We start from the raw sequence: 21,349 nt of genomic DNA, 5'->3' as shown, positions 1-21,349 counted from the left end.
GGGAGTGGGGGGCAGGGTGGGCATAGTAGGGGAGAAGCTAGCCTCAACTTTTGCTGATTTAAGGTGCTCTAGCTCCAGATTCCACCAGCTATACCCCATTGTCGGTGTGCCGCCCCCAATGGACTCCGAGAAATGGATTTTATGATGGGCAAAAATCCTTTTTACAGTCCTGAAAAACAAGCAGCATTTCAGCTTGAGAAATACAAAAAGATCTCACTCAATTCAAAAATAATGATGAACATAATTGCTCATTAGAATCTGCTTAGGCATGTTTGCTACCTTTTAATTTGAGAGACCATTTACTGGACTTGAACTATATGAATACACACCTGGAGGCCAATGAGTAAATTGCATTGGCAGAAGAGGAGGGCTTCACTTTGGGATCATCCATATCCAGCCCTGCCAATAGCTCCATACTTGCACACTAAAAAAAAAATGAGGTCCAAAAAAATAAAATAAAAATAGACCATTAGAAAATGGTAAATTAAAAAGTTAGAACATTTTATAGATTGAATTTAACACTTCTAGTTACACATCTATACATTTATACACATTTAGTGTGTATAATGTGTTTAATGAAGACTACATTTTATTCATAAAAAGGAGACATAACTCAAGTCCTTTTCTGTTTACGTATACTACTTACTGTACCCGTGCTGTCCAAGCTCTGTGTGCTACCATGGCGGTCCCTTTTCTCATCAACATGTGAAGGCAGCGTGAAGGGCAGAGAGTGTCTGTTAGGAAGATCCTTTCCCCCAGCCCATGGATCACCAGGAGTAAGGCTGGGCGTTGGAGCTTTGGGTACAGCGCGAACATTCCAAGGGTCTGCCGGACGACTTGAGGAAAATGGGAGTGGTTTTTCTGCAGGGGTAGAAGGAAGGGGTCTTCTCTGAGGTCTATTGTCACCCACCATTGAATGCGGTCTGTCTGGGGGTGGAGGAGGTGGAAGGTCTCGAAGTGTTGGGGGGACAGGCAATGGTTTGTCCTTGTGATGTAAACTGCTTGGAGCCTGGATGATTACATGGAAACAAGAAGGTAGACTAAAGTACAGGCACTTTTGCTCTTTATGTTTAAGGTAAGAGCACAGACATTAAAAGCTTTACCTTGCAGCTGGTTGCTGGGCTACAAGCTCCTGGTGGATTTGGGTTTCTTTGCTGCAGCAAATCTAAACGAGGTGGTACAGGTGGCAGGGCAGTTTGTGGAGCAACAGATAGTGGTGATGGGGGTCTCTCAACCTACAAATTTAAAACGTGTAGAGAAGATTGATAAAGAACTAATGAAACAAAATGCACATAAATACTTTCGTTTCATTTTTCCACTTAGCTAAAACCAGCAAAAAGTTATCCTACTAAGTCAGCCATACTGGAACATTAGTTTTTAGAATAGCCAGCCATCAAAAACACAATTACATGCAGTCACATGAAGCCTCCCACTAAAAATAAAACCAAGAATTGACCTTGGCCCCAGCTAGCATGAATAGAGTGTCATTTCCACTGTCGTCGTCATCATCTTCATAACAAGGGGAAGGTGCTCCATCAAGGCAGTGTCGCAACATTTCTGCCATACCACCACCTCTAGGGTCAAAAGGATCCACTACAATTGGTTCTGTTCCTTTAATTTCACAGCGGCAAAATGGGCAGCCTTGGCCCTCTGACTCCTGAAGGGTAAAATGAACAATGAGTAAAACAGACATAATCATTGTCTCATTGCAAATATTTAGAATAGGAAAATAAAACGCTGACCTGCCAAGAAGTGAGGCATGATGTGCACATTAGATGCCCACAGGGTTCAATCTTAACATCCTTATCATTTTCAGCACATATCTTGCAGAGCTGGAAGGTGGAGCCCATTTCACAGTACAGCTCATACTGCTCCTGTGAAAGAGGAAAAAGTGTTCATGTAAGGTTAACAGTCAGCAGCAACAAAGTTGACCACATTGTCATGTTAAAAAAAAAATTTCTTTAAAAAAAACAAAAAAAAACAAAAACACATTACAAGTAGAATAGCTAGCTTATTTTAAATATGTTAATGCCATGAGATCAGCCTATTCTTTTGAGCATAATTTGAACAAGAACAAATACAGATATTGAATAATCAAACATTAGTTTACCTGAGTAACTTTGATGTGGTCCTGAGGGGTGGGTTCACATAGACCAGTCAGATCTGGGTTCTGATTACGACCATCAGGAAAGAGATAGCTGCAAAGAAACACAATGAGCATTAATATTAAACCTAGAGTTGGAGGATACAACAAAATTCAAAATAAGCTGTTAATGTTGCTCTTACAATCCTTCCCGGAAACCATCAATTAGAGCCTGGAAAAGTGGTTTGTTGTGTGGAATGGTCTGCAAAATGTTTCCATCCCCTGTAACATATCCAATTGCCCACTGGCCAAGTCTTGTGCAGCTCAGACGGAAAATGTAACTGCAAAAGAAAGGTAAATGAGATAAATTAGATTTAATCCGCATAATTACAAAAAGGCAGACATTTCTACATTCTGTACGAAAATGATTTTCTGCTCACAAGGCAACTAACCTCAAAACAGGCAACCAGATTGACTTCCGAATCTACAGTAGGAAAGCACAATTCCCACTAACCTTAGATTTAACCCAAGCTGGCTTGCCTACATATTTCTCATGCTGTACTTTACAAAATTTATAGGTATTGAACTGCATAGAGGAAAGTTATTAGGTGAGAAAGCCAAATCAGCAATTGGGTACAAAATAGGCCAGTCACAATTGCATAGAAATGTACTAGCTCCTGAAGCAGTAACTGAGGCCATCATGTCGACATCCCGTTGACCACACCTATCCACGATATAGCAAAACACCACCTATTGATGCAGAGATCATTCTCCGGGGTGAAGTCTGCCTGCTCTGAAAACCGGCCTCCACCACCAGAATTAAGACAGTCATTGATGGCCTAAATGTGTTTTTCAGAACATTGAAAAGATCCTGTGCGTCTCACATGGCAAGAGGACTCCTGGTGCCGCCCTGGTGATTGGGGTATGACCCGGCCGTGGTATTGCCAGACTATCTTCACTGCTCTGCAGCAAATGATCGGCACTAACCAAAGTGTCGAACAATGCTCGCAGTTCCAACACATTAGTTGGAATCTTGGACACTTCAGGGGGGAAAGATGAAACACCAGACTCGAAAGGTTCAGGTGAGATCTGTTCCACTTCGAGAGGAGTTCCAGCTGAAACTCCTACGCATGAAATGGAGCAAACTGGAAAGCAGCCTAGACCATCTTACTTAGAACCTTCATGCAGAAGTACCGTTTGAGACTTCACCTTAAGAAGATGATCCAGGTAAGGGATAATTGTCACACCCTTGGACCATATCAGCATTGCATCACCTTGGTAAAGACCTGTGGGGTTGTTACAAGAACAAAAAGGAAGGCAGGTTGTATTAAAATATCAAACCTCTTTAACGGTCTGGAACTGGTATAAACACCCCTGAAGAAATCAAGAAGTGGTCTCTCTCAAAGATACGCTTTGTCTGACTTGCCGGAAACCCTGTGGCAAACAAACTTCTATGAGAGGAGGGGGAGACACAGATCTATCATGTAGATAGCTCTCTGAAACAGTTCCACGAAAGGAAGAAATTCAGATATTAAGTCCTCTGAAAAGCTGCTCGAACCAGTGTTCCACAGGCTTGTTCAACAAAGCAGATGCCAATCCCCAATAGACAAATTCAGCTTGTATGCAAGACTCTTGCACATACAGTGGACCTGCACAAACTAGACCAAACAATAGAAAGTGAGATTAACATGCAGTTTAATATCTGCAACACTGAAAACGTTTTTTTCTTTTTACACTATGAGCCCAATCAATGCCCAGCCATGTATAGAAGTCAAGAATAAGAAATATTCATGATCGTAACACTTGAAATCTACTTTCAGGCCTCCTTTTCATACAATTCAAATTGTACTCACCTTCCAGGCTTGTGAATGAACTTCTGAAGCCGAGCTTTGACCTCATCATAAGTTAGAAAAGCCATGTAACCAGGATGGGTCACTGCCAGACTATTCCAGTTCCTGAGGAGGGAAGACCATGGCTGTTGGAAGAAGAATGAGAGAGAGAGGGGGGTGGGGGAAGCATGGAAAGAAAAAGATGCCCGAATTAATTTTATAAAAACACAAATTCAGTCAAAAAAAATATCCTTCAATGTAATATTAAACCGAGTAAGTACAGGCTCAAGAGCAGAAAACCTGAACTCAAGCTTTATATTGCATGCTTTTAGCTTTCGTGAAGCTCTTACTCTACATTTAGGGAAATTTGGACATATCTACTTTACCTGAAAAAGCCGAGTGAAGATGTCAAACTCAAAAACAGAGATGTAATCATTGCAAGTGAGATCAATGGTGGATTTCAGAGCCATGGCTTCTAGTCCAGATGAAATAGGGTGAACATCGTGAAGGGCATGACGGAAAATCTTCCAAGGGACAATTGTTCTGTGAGAAAGCATATTAAGCAAATTAAAAAAGTCTGTTACATCTTAAGTCAAAGCTATAGCTACTACCTCCTTTGAAACCACCCATTATTCAGTTTTTTGTAATTCCACTTGTAGGCATCACGTTTTAATTACAAGGAAACATTTGGCCACCGAAAAGATGGCATTTTAACCCAGTTTGATTAAGTTATGCCTTGCTCCCCAGACAAAATGGTAGCTCTCTTCACCAGGGTTACCCCAGAACCTTTTTTACGAAACTGCAACTGCATGTAGAGTTATATAACAAGCAACGTTGAACAAAGTGAAGGCATCTAATATGGCAACCTACATTTGCTTGAAAAAATCTGAGCAGCTTTGCTTTGAGATTGCATGTTTTAAAAGACTGATTGACCTTATGGTAGGAGACCCATTGTATTTCCCAGACAAAAATGTGTCAAAACATTTGGTGTAGCAATAGGAGGATTTGCGCAAGATCTATTTACCTGACGTGAAGACACTGCGACAATGGGGTACAGTAGGCCCAGGAATAAAGGCACTTTAAAACTCATACAAACGCGAATGTAGAGCTCCTCTCCTACTTTGCCCCTCCCACCTGGAGCCATCCTCAGTTTTCGTATAAAAAAAGTCCAGAAACACAAGGCCTAACTAGGTGCAACAATAAACTTAAAAAGGTAAACAACTAAACAGCCAGAGCAAGGGGATGAAGGTAGAATAGTTTCCCCCAATGAAGTCAGAGAAATGGGTTTTACAGTGGGTAAGAAAATCCTCTTCTCATTCCTGCTATTGGGGGCCAGTGCAAAAATGGGTACGGACCAAAGTTGCCATTAAGGGAAGGATTGCTTTGAAACAGCTGCGCGTATAACCTTGTGCCCAAAGACAACATCCTGCGATGCAAATCCTGCAATTTGAAGAAGAACTTGGAAAAGGTATGGGCAGAGGACAGTGTAGCAGCCCAGCACAATTGTCAGGTCGAACCACCGTGACGTGCAGCCCATGAATTACCAACAGCCAGGTCTAATGAGCCTTCAAGGCCATAAACACCGGACTACCCATCTGAACATAAGCCAAAAGAATGGCAGACGTAATCCAGCGAGCAATAAATTGCTTAGATGCCGGCCAAGCACGCTGGTGGTGATCATATAGGATTATAATGAACACAGAACAGACAACATTCAGGAGGAGCAAGAATGCATCAGAGGGCGGAGACAGGACAAAACACAGGAACGGCAACCTCCTGGTTCAAGTGAAAATGGAAGACTACCTTCAGCACAAATGAGGGTTTAGTGCACACCATTGCCATATGAGAAAGAAACAGAAAAGAGGGGGGGTTAAAGTACGACCCTCACAAAGAGAAGAGAGTAAAAATACCACTTTCCAAGTAATATAATAGAGATCAACAGAATCCAAAGGACTGAAAAGGGCTTTCTAGTAAGATATGTTGGCACCAAATAAAAGATTCCAATACTATAACCGGGTGTACTAAGGTGGGATGAGCATGTAGAACACCTTGTAGAAAAGTATACACCTTTTATGACTGTCAACTTGCGCTGAACAAAAATTGAAAGCGTCGAAACCTGCAGTTTCAGATAAAACATAGACAGAGACCCTTATCAAAACAGTCTTTCAGGAAGGATAGCAAGCAGAAGAGACTAAAGCAGAAAGTGTAAAAACTATAACCTTACACTGGATGCAAGCTTCCCATACACAGTAGCAATTCGCAAAGGAAGATGGCTTCCACGCCTTCAAAGTCCACACAACGTGTTGCGAGAAACTCCGGGACAAGAGAATCAGGGGTTCAGTAGCCACGCCGTCAAAGCCAGACAGAGTGGCAGTGAAGAGGGCCTTAAACTAGAAGATCTGGACAAACAGGCAACCGGAAAGGTGGACCTACTGCCATCCCTAGAACATTGGAGTATCACGCCCTGCACGGACAATCTCGAGCCAACAGAATAGCAGGTACCAGTTCCCTTTTATATTTTTACATCTTGAGCACACGCAGGACCATGCGAAACAGAGGAAACCGGAATATCAGACGAAACTGCCATGAAAACATCATAGCATACATGTACCTCGCCGCCAGACCCCTGGACTTTGCACAGAAGAGAGGATCCTTGAAGATCAGATGGTATGCCATGAGATCAATCTCTGATTGAACCAAACATTGAATAAGAAGATTAAAGACCTCTGTGCGGAGGACCATTCTTCCAGACAGATCCTGTTGCGGCAAAGGAAATCAGTCTTCCAGTTCTCCACCCGTGGCATGAATATGGTTGATATCACAGGAATAGCTTTTTTCCCAGGATATGATCCGCGCTGTCTCCTGATGGTTGAGGCAGGCTACCACTGTAGCATTGTACAATTAGACAGGGGCCTTCCTGTTAGAAACCCCTGACCCTGAACATACACCCTGTAGATTGCCCGGAGGTCCAGAATATTTAAGTGCAAACAATTCTGGGGGGAGACAAGATGACAGCTGACCGCGCCCCAAAAAGACGTACTGGGGTCTATGGTAACCAAGGTCTATTCCCATGACAGGAAGGACTTGGATAACCAGAGCAAATCCCACTACACGAGGGAGAGACGTGTGGCTGAGGACAGCATGATGATCTACCTGTCCCGATGAAGGGTGGAATTTGGACCATTTCCTGAGAAGTTCTCTGGAGCGGACTTGAATTAAACTGTGCGAAGGGCAGCCTCGAACTCTGAAACCATGATTCCCAGCAGTTTCATGCAACGGAGAAGAGACACATCCCGTTTTGTCAGAAGGAACCTAGTCTTGTGCAGAATGCAAAGAGCCTTGTCCTCAGGAGGAACACCTTCTGACACACTGTCAAAGTTGAGGCCCATAAACTACATCAGTTTTGCTGGAATCAAGGAAGACATGGGTAGATTTGGAATCCAGCCACAGATCTCCAAAAAAGGAATAGTCAGTTGAATGTGCTGGAAAAGGATAGATTTGGACGGTGCCTTTAACAGGCTGTCCAAATAAGGCACTATAGTGATGCCATGAGAGTGCAGAAGGCTGCCATGACCGCTATAATTTTGTTGAAAGCAAAACAAAAAAGAGTAAAGCCCTGAACAAATAATGCTCCTCGCAGACCGTAAAGCAAAATGAGACATTAATGCCCTTCCCATATGGGGAGATGTAGATAGGTATTCTTTATGTCTAGCGATGCAAGGAATTCCGTGATACACAATCTATGATCACGCAATGACTCCATGTGGAATCAGATTACCAGAACCCTCTTATTAAGAGTTCTGAGATTCAAGATTTGCCGAAACCATCCTTCCGGTTTTGAAACCTGGAAGAGAATGGAGTAAAACATCAAACGTAATTCCTGACAGAGATTTTCCAGCAGACTCTTTAGCCTTGAAGTCCCTTTCTCAAGTATATTGATGATAAATAGCAAAAATCAAACCAAAGAATGTCTAAATAAGTCAAGCAATAAAAACACAGAAAAATATTTCAAGCACACAAACAAAAATTAGAAAATACCAGCGCTCTCCATATACATCTAAAAAAAGCTGCCAAAATAGTGGAGAGATAGTGAGGAAATTGTTGTTACAGAAAAGTATTTAAACATACATCTGCATGCCACACACTTTGAGACACTATAATGATTTACGGCAAAGTTTGGTCCTCAAGCATACACTAGAGTCTACTACACTGTAGGAACAGAACTGAAAATAAACTTATAAACAGCCTACTATAGAGGATGGTACCAGAAGAGCGCACAAACTAGGATAGTGCTATAGCTAGACTGCATGTCGCCAATACTACATGGAAAAAATGTCTGCCTCTGTGAGGAAAAGCCCGCCAACTGTGTCAGAGGACTGCTCACACAGTAATGGGCGCTTTCACTTACACACTCTTGACAGCAGCAAACTTACAGATTGTTCTGCTGTCTGCCCAATGAGCATTGCAACACCTAAGCGGTCAGCGATATTCACTCCTTTTAGGAATCCTGTTGCACAATCTTCCCCCTGCTAATCTGTACTCTTGTATTGAAAAAGAAACAAAAAAACAAAAAAACGCTCTTTGCTAGGGTGATGTCGGCAAGCTGTTTGGGCTCAGAGCAGTCGCTGAGAGATTAAGCTCCAGCATGCACAGAGAACACCCTGTGAGGGGAGACTATGTTTGCCACAGTTGCAGGGGTGAGGGAAGCAGACAGGCTGCACACCCCGATGAAAGGACCCAGAGTGAAGAAATCCCACCGGCTATTAACTCTGGAAAAGGATCCATGCCCTGTAAAAAGAAAAAAGTTTAATAAAGAGACAAAATTGGAAAGGGAGAAAAACAAAATGCCCTATGTCCAAAGCACTTTAACTAACACAGAGGATGGCTTCAGATGGGAGGGGCAAATAGTTTTACTCCTGATCTACCTATTATAACGCATTGTCACAGTGTCCCCCAATGGCAGGAAAGAAATGTACTTTAATGCACTGCTTTAAAAATTAGACACTTGCATTTCCTTGAAACAAGAAAAAAACATAGCTAATGAGCTAGTTTAAAATGCTTCTAGATTCATACAACAGACTGCAATTAGAATTTAACTTATCATCAAATTATATAGCACCAGCAAATTCCGTAGCGCTTTACAATTGGGAACAAACATTAATAAAACAATACTGGGTAATACATTTAGACAGAGGTAAGAACCCTGCTCGCAAGCTTACAATCTATCGGACAATGGGAGTTTGAAACACAAGGGCATTTGCTACATCATATTGCACACTGGACCAGCTAGAACGTAAAGGTAAAAGTACTGAGTGGGCTGTGTGTGTACCAATGTTGGTCAATGGGTTGTTGTCTTGTGTTAGCTGTGTAGAGGGTGGTAATAGGGAAGATTAAGAGGATGGTAGAGGAATACTATAAGCTTGTCTGAAGAGGTGGGTTTTTCAGAGAACGCTTGAAGGTTTGGAGACTAGAGAAAAGTCTTACTGTGCGAAGGAGGGAATTCCACAAAGTGAGTGCAGCCCGAAAAAAGTCCTGTAACTGAGAATGGGAGGATGTGATGAGAGTGGAAGAGAAACGCAGATCTTGTGCAGAATGGAGGTGTCGAGTAGGGAGATATTTTGAGACAAGTGAGGACATGTATGTCGGTGCAATTTTTTTGACGGCCTTGTATGTTAGTAGAAGAACATATTAACATAAATGTCAGACTTCATTAATTGGCTTGATTGGTAATTTAATTCTAAGGATCCTCAATTAAAAACAAAACCGAATTATAAAAACAAAATACATAAGAGCACACATGAAATTTTAGAATGGCATTCAAATATGACTGATCACACAGTAGCAGAAGGTGTACAATATTAAAGCCTGTGCCAGTGTATAAGTGCCAAAAAACAACTAATCAATCAGAATAGCTGTCCACCATGGAACTCTTGCAGTCACTCTGGACCAAATGTTTAGGATCGGTATATCCCCAGACTTTCAGATATAGTATTCTGTCCCATAAGCACTTCTCATAAGAAGGGGAGTCTTAAATAGAGAAAATTACATTTCTTTGTCTGTATTTGTGCTACATGCAACTTAGGAAATGTGCAGCCTTAAATATAGCGTACAGCAAATATACAGTAATCATCTTGAAAACTGCATCTGTCTTAAGATGCATGCAACACAAATACAGAGAAGGAAAAGTGTATACTTTTTAAAGTACTGTAGCAAAGACTAAGTAAAGCCAACCCCAATCACAATGTTTTTTTTCTAGAAAAAAAACAAAAACGCATCAACTGCAAAATATTATTTGACTTTTGCCTGCCCTTAGGCACACACTCGTGTGTCATATCTGTAAGATGTATGTTATTTGTAAGATATTTGGCCAGCTCTACAGAATCTGTGGTGCCTTATGCATAATCAATGATTAGGATATGAGATTCAAAAATCCAGAAAGGTAAAGAACAAAAACAAAAGCAAAAAAAAGACGAAATTGTATATTTTAAATGTGAATACAACTCTACCATTCATACACACACACATTTTGACATGGTACATCCATTTATTTGACTCCATACTTTTCTCCAAAGGCTTTCCTCCAGAAGTCTGCAGCATCTGCCTTTGTGATCCGGAAAGAATCCCCCTGGAACAGTCCACTGGGGAATATTCCCTTAAGCTCCGCAAGCATGTGGCTGAAGATGAGGGACAATTTGGTCAGGTTGCGCCTGGTGAATAAAAAGCAAAACAAAAAAGTTTCAATGTAAACCTTATTTGTAGCAACATTAAAACTGAAATCCGAGAAACAAGTGTGTTTTACGTAACTTTTGATATCAAGACAGATACTTTTCTAAGTTATATGTTTTGGGGAGGGGACTGTCATTAACAGACTAGATATGTTGAAAATGTTTAGGACACATTTTTTTTCTTTAATTAGAATATACAATGTAATGCTACACTACAATGTTCATCCAAAGACCTATTGCCAGTTTGGAGTTGGGTAGGAATTTTCCTTGCTGTGGGGCAGCTGAACAGTATGAGATGTTTATCACACACACAGATCAGCAACAGCATTAAAACACCTGCCCAGTATTGTGTATGTCACCCTCATGCTGCCTAACCAGATCAGACCTGTTGAGGCATAGACTGCAGAAGACCTCTGAAGGTGTTGTGCAGTATCTAGCAAAAACGTTAGCAGCAGATCCTTTAGGTCCTGCAAGTTGCAAGGTGGGGCCTCCGTGGCTCTGACTTGCTTTTCCATCATGTCCCACAGATGCTCGATTGGATTGAGATTTAGTGAATTTGTAGGCCAAATCAACACCTTGAACTCGGTCATGTTCCTCAAACCATTCCTGAACACTTTTTGCAGTGTGGCACGGTGCATTATCCTGCTGAAAGAGGCCACACTGCCATTAGGGTAAACTGTTGTCATGAAGGGGTGTATTTTGTCTACAACAATGTTAGGTAGAAGGTATGTGTGAAAGTAACATCCACATGAATGCCAGGAACCAAGCTTTTCCAGAAGAACATTGCACAAAGCATCACACTGTCTACACCAGCTCACGTGGCTATTATAGGCGCTTTTGGCAGTTGACAGAGGTTAGCATGGGCACTAACCGGACTGCAGCTACGCAGCAAGCTGTGATACACAATGTGCTGAAACCTTTCTATCACACAATACAGAAGTTGCACAAGCAATTTATAGGCTCATAGCAGGTGATTGAAGGGGTGGAATATCCAGAAAGGAACAAATAGAGACAAATCCCCCAGCACACTGCTTTAACCGGTAACAGAGCTGCCATTTCTACTTGTACATAAAAATGCAACATTGTTAAGTTACACACATTTGCAAATGCCACACACGCCGTCAAGGAGCTTCTGCTAATAGGGTGGCCCCAACTCTAAACAATGAGAGTCCCCATTTTTGGGTTATACATGTTAAGACAATCGATCACTATAAAATCAGCAATATAGACTTAGTTCAATAATGACTGACATAATTATTAGGAAGAGCAAAGAAGGAAATGCATATTATTAAAAGGTGTAAAAGCCAATCCCTGTAACTGCATACCAATTTAAATAAAATGCACAACTTTCAAATCTATATTGTTTATTCTCCACTAGCCATGTGGACAATAGTAACTACAGCTAATGCGGACAATAACATAAAAAAATATATATTTCTGCTTTCATTAAAGCACAAATTCTTCCAATAACTAAACTAATAGAACTTACTCTGTTTCGCACTTTTACATCATCACCTTCATTTATTTATATAGCACCACCAATACTGCAGCGCTGAATAGAGTATATTTATCATTCACCTCAGTCTCTGCCCCATTGAAGCCAACAGTCTAAATTCCCTAACACTAGAGGGTAAATGTATCAAGCTCAGAGTTGCCAGCGGGTTTGAAAAGTGGAGATGTTGCCTATAGCAACCAATCAGATTCTAGCTTACATTCATTTAGTACAATCTACAAAATGATAACTAGGGGCATATTCAATTGTCCGTGTTACTTGCAAAAGTAACGGCGTTAAAACTATTACCGTTATTATTAGGGATGTGCACCGGCGACTTTTGGTGTCTCGTGTTTTGGGTTCGGATTTGTTTCGCAAAACACCTGCCGAAAGGTTTTGGTTCGGATTTAAGGTTTTGGATTCGGATTTTTTTTGAAAAAAAGCATGAAAAGTTCAAAAATCAAGTTTTTGGGCTTATTTTCACTCCTACGCTATTAACCTCAATAACATTCAATAACAATTATTTCCACTAATTTACAGTGTATTCTGAACACCTCACAATATTGTTATTAGTCCAAAACGTTGCAACGAGGTATCTTTCTGGACTGCGTAGTGGAGTGGTCCCCACAATATAATAAGAAAACCCTCCACGGGTCTGAATCGCATCAAAAAAGTTTATGGACTGCATGTGTTCCCCACAATATTATTTAAAAATTTTGCAGCAACAGTCAAATGTTGTTTAATATCTGATACACCTCTATCTGGACTGCATAGTGGAGTGGCCCCGGTACTAAATTTGGTACCGGGGCCACAATACCTCCTGCAAGTTCCAAGTGTAGTGTTTATAACATATTAACACTACACTAATTCTAGCACGTCAATACCTCTTGTTTTAAATAATGACAGGGCATTTAACTTTTGATTTAATTTGTTGACATTTTCTTTTTGAACATGGCAAACGACTGTTGAATGGTCACATAATGCTAAAAAAAAGAGTTGCAAGATGGAATTGTCCTTGGGCCTTCCCACCCACCCTTATGTTGTTGAAATAGGACATGCACACTATAACAAACCAATCATTTCAACGACAGGGCCTACCAAACAACTGTGGCTGAAATGATTGGTTTGTTTGGGCCCCCACACCAAAAAAAGCTGTTCATCTCTCCCTGTACAAACTAAACAGGCTCTACTGAGGAAAGATGTCGTTCTCATCCTCAACCTCCGATTCCTCTCCCCCTACAGTGTGTACTTCCTCCTCCTCACACATTATCAATTCGTCCCCGCTGGACTCCACAACCACAGGTCCCTCTGTACTATCTGGAGGGCAGTGCTGTACTTGATTGAGGAAATGATAATTCATTTTTATGAACATCATTTTTTCAACGTTGTGAGGAAGCAACCTCCTTCGCTGCTCACTGACCAGGTTCCCCGCTGCACTAAAAACGCTTTCCGAGTACACACTGGAGGGGGGACAACTCAGGTAAAATAGAGCCAGTTTGTACAGGGGCTTCCAAACTGCCTTTTTTTCCTGCCAGTAACAATATGGACTGTCTGACATGTCTATTTGGATGGTGTCAGCAAAATAATCCTCCACCATTTTTTCAATTGAGACAGCATCCAATGCAGCGACAGTAGACATGTCTGCAATGGTTGGCAGGTCCTTCAGTCCGGACCAGATGTTATCAGCATCCCCGCCAGCGGCTCTTTTAGGAAAACTGAGCTTTTTCCTCGCAGCCATAGATGTGGAAGAAAATGAGGGTGGAGCTGTTGGCATGTCACGGTCCTCTTCAGAGGACAATCTCCTGACCAGAAGGTCTTTGCACCGCTGTAGACTTGTGTCCGCCGGAAACAGAGACACAACATACGCTTTAAACAGAGGATCGAGCACGGTGGCCAGAATGTATTCCTCTGACTATAAAAGAGTGACCACCCTCGGATCCTGGCAAAGCGTACGAAGGGCTACATCCACAAGAGCTACATACTTGATGTAATCGCAATGGTTTACCAGCTCCTCCCTCACTTTCTCCAGCTGCTTCTGCAACAGCCTGATTAGGGGAATGACCTGACTCAAGCTGGCAGTGTCGGAACTGACTTCTCGTGTGGCAAGTTCAAACGGCTGTAGAACCTTGCACAACACGGAAATCAGTATCCACTGCGCTTGACTCAGGCGCATCCCCACTCCTTTGCCTATGTCGTAGGTGGCTGTGTAGGCCTGAATGGCCTTTTGCTGCTCCTCCATCCTCTGCAGCATATAGAGGGTGGAGTTCCAGCGCGTCACAACCTCTTGTTTGAGGTGATGGCAGGGCAGGTTCATAGTTTTTTAATGTGCCTCTAGTCTGCGGTAGGCACTGGCTGAATGCCAAAAGTGTCCAGCAATTTTGCGCGCCACCGCAAGCATCTCCTGCACACCCCTGTCACTCTTGAGGTAATGCTGCACCACCAAATTAATGGTGTGGGCAAAACATGGGACGTGCTGGAAATTGCCCATATTTAATGCCCGCACAATGTTACGGGTATTGTCTGACACCACAAATCCCCATGAGAGTCTAAGTGGGGTAAGCCACTGGGAGATAATTTCCCTCAGTTTCTCTAATATGTTGTCAGCGTTGTGCCTCTTATTAAAGCCTGTAATACACAATGTTGCCTGCCTTTGCACGAGCAGCCATTTTGTAGATTCTGCTACTGATGCAGCTGTTGCTGCGGAAGGGGATGCATCTACCCAGTGGGCTGTCACAGTCATATAGTCCTTCGTTTGCCCAGAACCACTTGTCCGTGGTTAAGTGGACAGTGGGTACAACCGCATTTTTTAGAGCACTGAGGACACTTGATCGTACTTCTCTGTACATTTTTGGTATCAACAAATAAGTGCCGACTGCGCTCGCAAGGTGATAATAGAGCAGAATAAGATGAATAGTCAACCTGATGTTAAATAATACAAAACCATATAATACAACAGTTGACCATACAATAGTTTTAGATGGTGTATCAGTGTATAATGTAACAAAAAATATGGATATCAATCTACATGTAGTTGGTTGCAGAATCCCTAATGCATGAAGTCAGATGAATATCAGGTCTCTTTGCAATACTGGTAAAAATGGAAAAAATAATAATGGAAAAATAATAGCGATGAACTGTACATCAATGAAGGGTTAAGTCCAGACAGCCTAGATGTATCCACATGAGTCAGGATGACCTCAAATAGAAAAAAAGGGGGGGGGGGGGAGAAGGGACAAGTGGAGGGAAGAGTAGATAGAGGGGAAGGGGGGAGGAAAAAGAGGGGTATGTGTTAGTATATACGTGTATGCAATACAATATTAAACACAAATAAGCAATCTAAAATCTAGGCAATACAAATAATGAAATTGAGACTTGCATAAAATAGTAAAACCGGTTTAATGAATAGTATTGTTGGCCACAACAAAGGCGGCCCTATATAATAAAAACAATTGCCGGTAAAACAATAATTAAATAAAAGAATAGAAGAAAAAGTTCCAGGGTGTCACCACCAAAACTCACACTAAAGTTGGTAGACTAGCGTGGAAATATAGCTGGATGGAGATGCGATAAGGTCCGTTGATTCCCTTCCTAGATGAACTCCAGACATTTTTGGTATCGCCTGCCTAGTGAAGTGGAATCTCGACGGGATTTGGTACCGGGGACACAATACCTCCATAAACCCTCTAAATCCCACTCCACTGATGGCGGACACCGGGCGCACATCTAACACCAACATTGCAGTTACAGCCGCAGTTATACGCTTTGCAATAGGGTGACTACTATCGTATTTTGTGGTCATGGCAAACGACTGTTGGACGGTCAATTGTTTTGTGAAAGACTTAGCGGTCTTACGACTTCCCCTCTGGGAAGATGACCGACTAACAGCAGCAACAGCAGCAGTGGCAGTAGTAGGCGTACCGCTGCAGGATTCCTCGGATGAATCCCGTATTGGAGAGGACTCAGTCTGGCTGCTGACTTGGGCTGCAGGACTGAATCTGATGGAGATTGTGGAGGAAGTTGACGAGGAGGGTGTTGCTGGTGTGTATCCAACTGGACCACGGGATTTAGGTGTCCCTGTACCGATGAGGGTCCTAGCCCCAGTTCCTAAACTAACCACTGAACTATGAAGGTTATTCAGGTGACGTATAAGGGAGGATGTCCCTAGGTGGGCAAGATCCTTACCCCTGCTTATTTGAGCTTTACATAAGCTACATATGGCCATACATTGGTTGTCCGGATTTGGATAAAAATAACTCCAGACCGAAGAGGTGCATTTTTTGGTCTTCTGACCAGGCATGACGATGGGCTTTTTCATCCCATGGACATCAGCTGTTTCCCCCCCTGGTGCCTCATTTACAATAACCACATCACCATCCTCATCATCAAGTTCCTCCACAGCGCCAGCTACATCATCAATAGCCTCCTCCCGAGCCACCTCTTCCCGTACAGTGATGGGAAGGTCAGGCTTGACAACCACCAACACCCTTGGACTCGCCTTGGGGATTTGTGATAATTTCTCTTTAGAAGGCAGAGTTGTTTGCTGTTTTGTTGCTGACAGCATAACGCTTCAATTTTTTGTAGGGGGGGGGGGGGGAGGAGGAGGGCTAAGATCCTTGGGTGAAGCTGAACCACTAGTCATGAACACGGGCCAGGGCCTAAGCCGTTCCTTGCCACTCCGTGTCGTAAATGGCATATTGGCAACTTTACGTTTCTCCTCAGATGATTTTAAGTTTCTCTTTTTGCTACTTTTACTGAATTTGGGCTTTTTGGATTTTACATGCCCTGTACTAGGAGATTGGGCATCGGGCTTGGAAGACAACGTTGATGGCATTTCATCGTCTATGTCATGACTAGTGGCAGCAGCTTCAGCATTAGGAGGAAGTGGGTCTTGATCTTTCCCTACTTTATCCTCCAAATTTTTGGTCTCCATTATATGTAGCACAAGATACTGCTGAATGTGTGAACTTGGTAATATTGCAGTACCAATGGGCTTATACTGCAGGATTGGTTTTGCGAATTTTGTTGTAATTAATATTTTTTTAATTATTTTTTTATAAGTTTTTTTTAATTTTTTTAAACACTTGGGAATAATGGGGAAATAACTATGCCGTTAGAAGCACAGAGCACAGCACACCAGCACCACTGGACTGATACTGCAGAACACAGCACAGCACAGCACAGCACGAGATCTACCAGGACAGAGGACCACCTAACACACCCTCCCTCTACCCTGATCAATGCCCGAGTGAAGATGGCGGTGAATAGCGGGGAATTTATAGGATCCGAGTATCGCGAGATCAGACAGCGGGATTATGACTCCGAGCCTCGGTTTAAGGTTTTCATTTGGCGTCAATACCCGGATCTGTCTCAGATCCGACTCGGATCGGAAACGTTCAGGTGGGCTCGGATTCACGAAATCCGAGTGCGCTCATCTCTAGTTATTATGGCAATTCTAAGCCAGATTTCAGCTCGCAGCTCCCTGTGCTGTGAGCTGAAAGCCGGCGGTAAAGGTACCGTAATAACGGTTATTACGCGCACTATTATCGTAATTATGGTAATAGAGCGCACGCCGTGTTACTTTTCCGAGTAATGCAGACAATTGAATTTGCCCCCTAGAACCTGATTGGTTGCTATAGGCAACATCTCCACATTTCAAACCTGTTGGAAACTCGCAGCTTGATACATTTACCCCTAGGTGTTAATTTTGGCAGCAGCCCATTAACCTAACATACAAGCTCCACACAGATAAGGCCATGGTCATGACCCCACTAAGGCACCCTGCTGCTCATATATGTAAGTGTGTGATTACATTATTTTACTTATCATAGATTTTTTTAATTTTTTTAAGGTGCCAGAGCTTCAATCCATTCAGAAGAGGGTGTGGCTCAGAGTGGAGATTGGGACAATTGCGATGGTGCATTAGTACAAGTAATATAAGCAGGGGTAGGGTAGGCTCTTATAAAGAGATGGATTTTCAGAGTGTCTACAAATTTGAAGGCTGTGGCACATTCCATGGGTGAGTAGCCGCATGGGCTAACTCTTGTAGGCGGGAGTGAGAGGTGGTTACCAAAGGCAAGATGCAGAAATAGATAAAAGTGTGTATGTATGGATATAAAAATTAATGTCAGTGTAAAACAATGAGGAACTCTGAACTGACAACAGTCCTGAGGGTTAGAGACAAGCCTTGCCTAAACAATATACAGAAGTGAAGGTACCTATAGTACACTTCTCAAACCACACGTAATCAGAAACTCATAGCCATGACTGACACTTAAGGTCAGGTAGCCAGCAACAAACAGGTTGCATGGAGAAAGTTCAATGAGCTGACATCAACATTCAACTCAATAGTGCCATTAAGCACTACGCAGTTTACCTGCATCAGTAACATGAGTAGCGTGGAGTGTGTGTGTGTGTAGTGGACAATAGCTGCTATACCGCGGGAAAATCACTGGCTAGCATACTGTGAAGGCAGGAGCTTAGTATCCTGTGCAGGTCACTGCATACCTTCCAACTGGCAGGACACTCCTGATTTGCGAACCTAAAAAGAGGTGTAGCTTGTACAAATGTTGGGATTTCAAATTGGGGATTGGATGAAATATTTTTATACTGGTTATAATCTTTGCTGTTGCCAGGCTCATTTCTTCCTTGGAATCTTTGGCTCCTAACCTTTGAAGGCATGAGTGCAGGCCTTATCTAGGGTCCCATTATAGGCCTATCAACAGTCAATAATTTAGACCTCATTTCTAAGTCCAAGCACTATGACTATGCATATAACTAAAAGATTACAATTTTTCTAGTGAGTTTCACAATGTTCCTGCGTCAAAGGCATCTTCTGACTGTGGTTATTTACACTTCCTCTTTTCTTCTACAGTTCTACTTAAACTTCCTACTTTTAAACAACAAAACTAGTTCGTAATATCTACATACTACAAAGTGTGAAATGCTTTAATGAACCAGCTATAGCTACACAAGATGTTATACAAGACTGCTATTATAACCAAGGACAGACCAAATTCATTACACTTAAGAAAATATTTTGCCAGGAACATATACGTATTTGGCCTGCTAAAAATACAAAGCTTTTGCTCTAGATACATAGTTTTGTTCATTAAAAGGGACACAATAGCACTTTCTAATTTCCCAAACAGGTAAACAAAAAAACAAAACAAACTAACAAGTATTATATTGTCATTATATTTTCATTGCATTTAAGAAAATAGCTAACAGAGTTATCAGTTTAATTTCTGCTGTATACCTCACTTTTTCATAAGGCTGCTAAAGGTCTGATTAGGTGTTTTCCACCATGTTTTTAAGAAATACTGCGTCCTGCATTTCCAGTATCTTTGTTGTACCAAGTTTCTTCTGTCTGGAGCAGTGGATCCCAAATTTTTTCAGTTCAAGGCACCCCTAAGCCAAAATAATTACCAAGTAGTACCCAGCCTGGCCCTAGTCGAAGAACCCCTGTGAGCTCGCCGAGGCACCCCAGGGAGCCTAGGCACACAGTTTGGGAACCACTGGTCTGGAGGCGTCTCTTCCCTTTTTCTAATTACCATTTTCCAATAGGAGCCGCAATCACCATTCAATCTTCCCAGTTTGTTATTCTCCTTGCCTTTAAAAAGTTCTCTCTTAATGACAACAGCCTTAATTATCCTCCCAAACACACAATAGCCCATCAACACTTTAAAACACTATGCAGGTACAGTCCTTCTCCAGGAAACACATCAAGATCCCTCACTCTGAACTAACAAAACCAACACTCTAACCTTTTACACTTCTACTTATAAAAAGAAGTCCTTCTTGTTGTTCATACTAATTGAACGGACCCACCAGGGTTAATATATTATCTTTATCAGTACCCTAGGTTCAATCAGGGTCACAACAGCTTTGGTCTATGCCCCAAATGCTGGGCAGATAATTTGTTGAAAAAAAAAAAAAAACTGAGAGAAGCTATCAAGCTAAACTCAGGGTCAAATCAGCCTAGGCGGCAATTTTAATACCCCTTCAGATCCCAAACATGACCACTCCAGCATTTCCTCCTCTTTTCTTGGCAATTCCAGAGAATCAGGAGAACGCCTTGTTTTTTAAATTACAGGACATACGATGTCTAGTGCATTTTACATCCCACTAACAAACCGTATACCATATAGATCCAATTGCAACTGCCCACATAACTGCCCCAAAATGAACCTCATCACATTGTCTGATCACGCCTGCGTCTCATTTAATATTAAGGTTCTTAGCATCCCCCGCCCCAGAAATGGAGACTTAATGAAACTACTCCTCAAATAGGAACACGACTACAATCTAAAATTCTACCTAGAGTTTGAGTCTCAATAGCACTCCAGAATAAGTAATAACATGCGTACCGTAAGGTAAGCAGCCATAGGTTTCACAGAGAAAATGGAGTAGCTTCTGCTGTGTTCATAATCCTCCAAGTCTCCATTAATCAGCAAGTCCATATAGAGAGAGAAAACAGTGTAACACCATACTAAAAAAAATGTATATAATGGGGATAATACACCATAAACCACCAGGGCTCTATAAAGGTGTGTGGGACTAATATCCCGGATTCAAATAATGGAACGTGCAAATAATAGAGTCTGCGTACCAGATATTATGAGAAATCTCACATCTCAAAGGAATTTTTGATTGTAGGTTTTCACATGTGCCCAATTAATGACTTCTCAATCCCAACCTCACTTGTGATGGTTGGTGCTACTGTCTCGTATGTATCACTGAATAGCCTTGGAGACTGTGCCATAGGCCATATATAAATCATGCCCATGTTATTGGGGCTATGTAACTCTGTCCTCACTGGCTGTAAATTTAACCCTGCTACCTCAAGAGAGGAACTGTAGTAATCCCCAAAGCCAGGCCATGACAAATTGTAGCAATTATAGAGCTCTCTCTTAGGCTGGGTACACACTACAGTGTTTTCAGCAGAGCATTGTGTCAATAAAGGGACTGTCCGGCCCAAATGAATACGGACCTGAAGCTGTTCGCAAACATCTTAGCAAACAGACTCAATGGAGTAATTACAACACTTATCCACCACATGCTTCATAAAAGTATATATATTTGGATGGCCAAACATTGGCAGCCATGGAATGAGGGGTCCCTTTCTCAGAGTCATAGGCGCCCTATACTTCAACCATACCTGGTCTCTGTTAATCTTTGCCTTGATTTAGCTCCATAGCAGTAAAACTTTTCCAAAATCCCA

The 21,349-nt window shown here is 42.1% G+C and overlaps 1 protein-coding gene across 2 annotated transcripts in view; it reads right to left on the bottom strand.

Annotated features, from left to right (window-relative positions):
• The window catches only part of CBL (Cbl proto-oncogene), an 85,149-nt gene that overhangs the window by 49,152 nt on the left and 14,648 nt on the right, over window positions 1–21,349 (bottom strand). For both annotated transcript variants that reach the window (XM_075190574.1, XM_075190573.1), the window contains exons 3-12: window positions 10,473–10,619; window positions 4,299–4,455; window positions 3,937–4,058; window positions 2,287–2,424; window positions 2,111–2,198; window positions 1,743–1,874; window positions 1,457–1,657; window positions 1,104–1,235; window positions 647–1,009; window positions 330–424 (exon numbers count right to left, since the gene is read on the bottom strand). In XM_075190574.1, coding sequence (XP_075046675.1) covers window positions 330–424; window positions 647–1,009; window positions 1,104–1,235; window positions 1,457–1,657; window positions 1,743–1,874; window positions 2,111–2,198; window positions 2,287–2,424; window positions 3,937–4,058; window positions 4,299–4,455; window positions 10,473–10,619 — 1,575 coding nt within the window. The remainder of the gene's footprint in view (window positions 1–329; window positions 425–646; window positions 1,010–1,103; window positions 1,236–1,456; window positions 1,658–1,742; window positions 1,875–2,110; window positions 2,199–2,286; window positions 2,425–3,936; window positions 4,059–4,298; window positions 4,456–10,472; window positions 10,620–21,349) is intronic.

Source organism: Mixophyes fleayi, chromosome 11, assembly GCF_038048845.1.
Source record: "Mixophyes fleayi isolate aMixFle1 chromosome 11, aMixFle1.hap1, whole genome shotgun sequence".
NCBI lineage: Eukaryota > Metazoa > Chordata > Amphibia > Anura > Limnodynastidae > Mixophyes > Mixophyes fleayi.
This window is presented reverse-complemented; position numbering and strand designations above follow the sequence as displayed.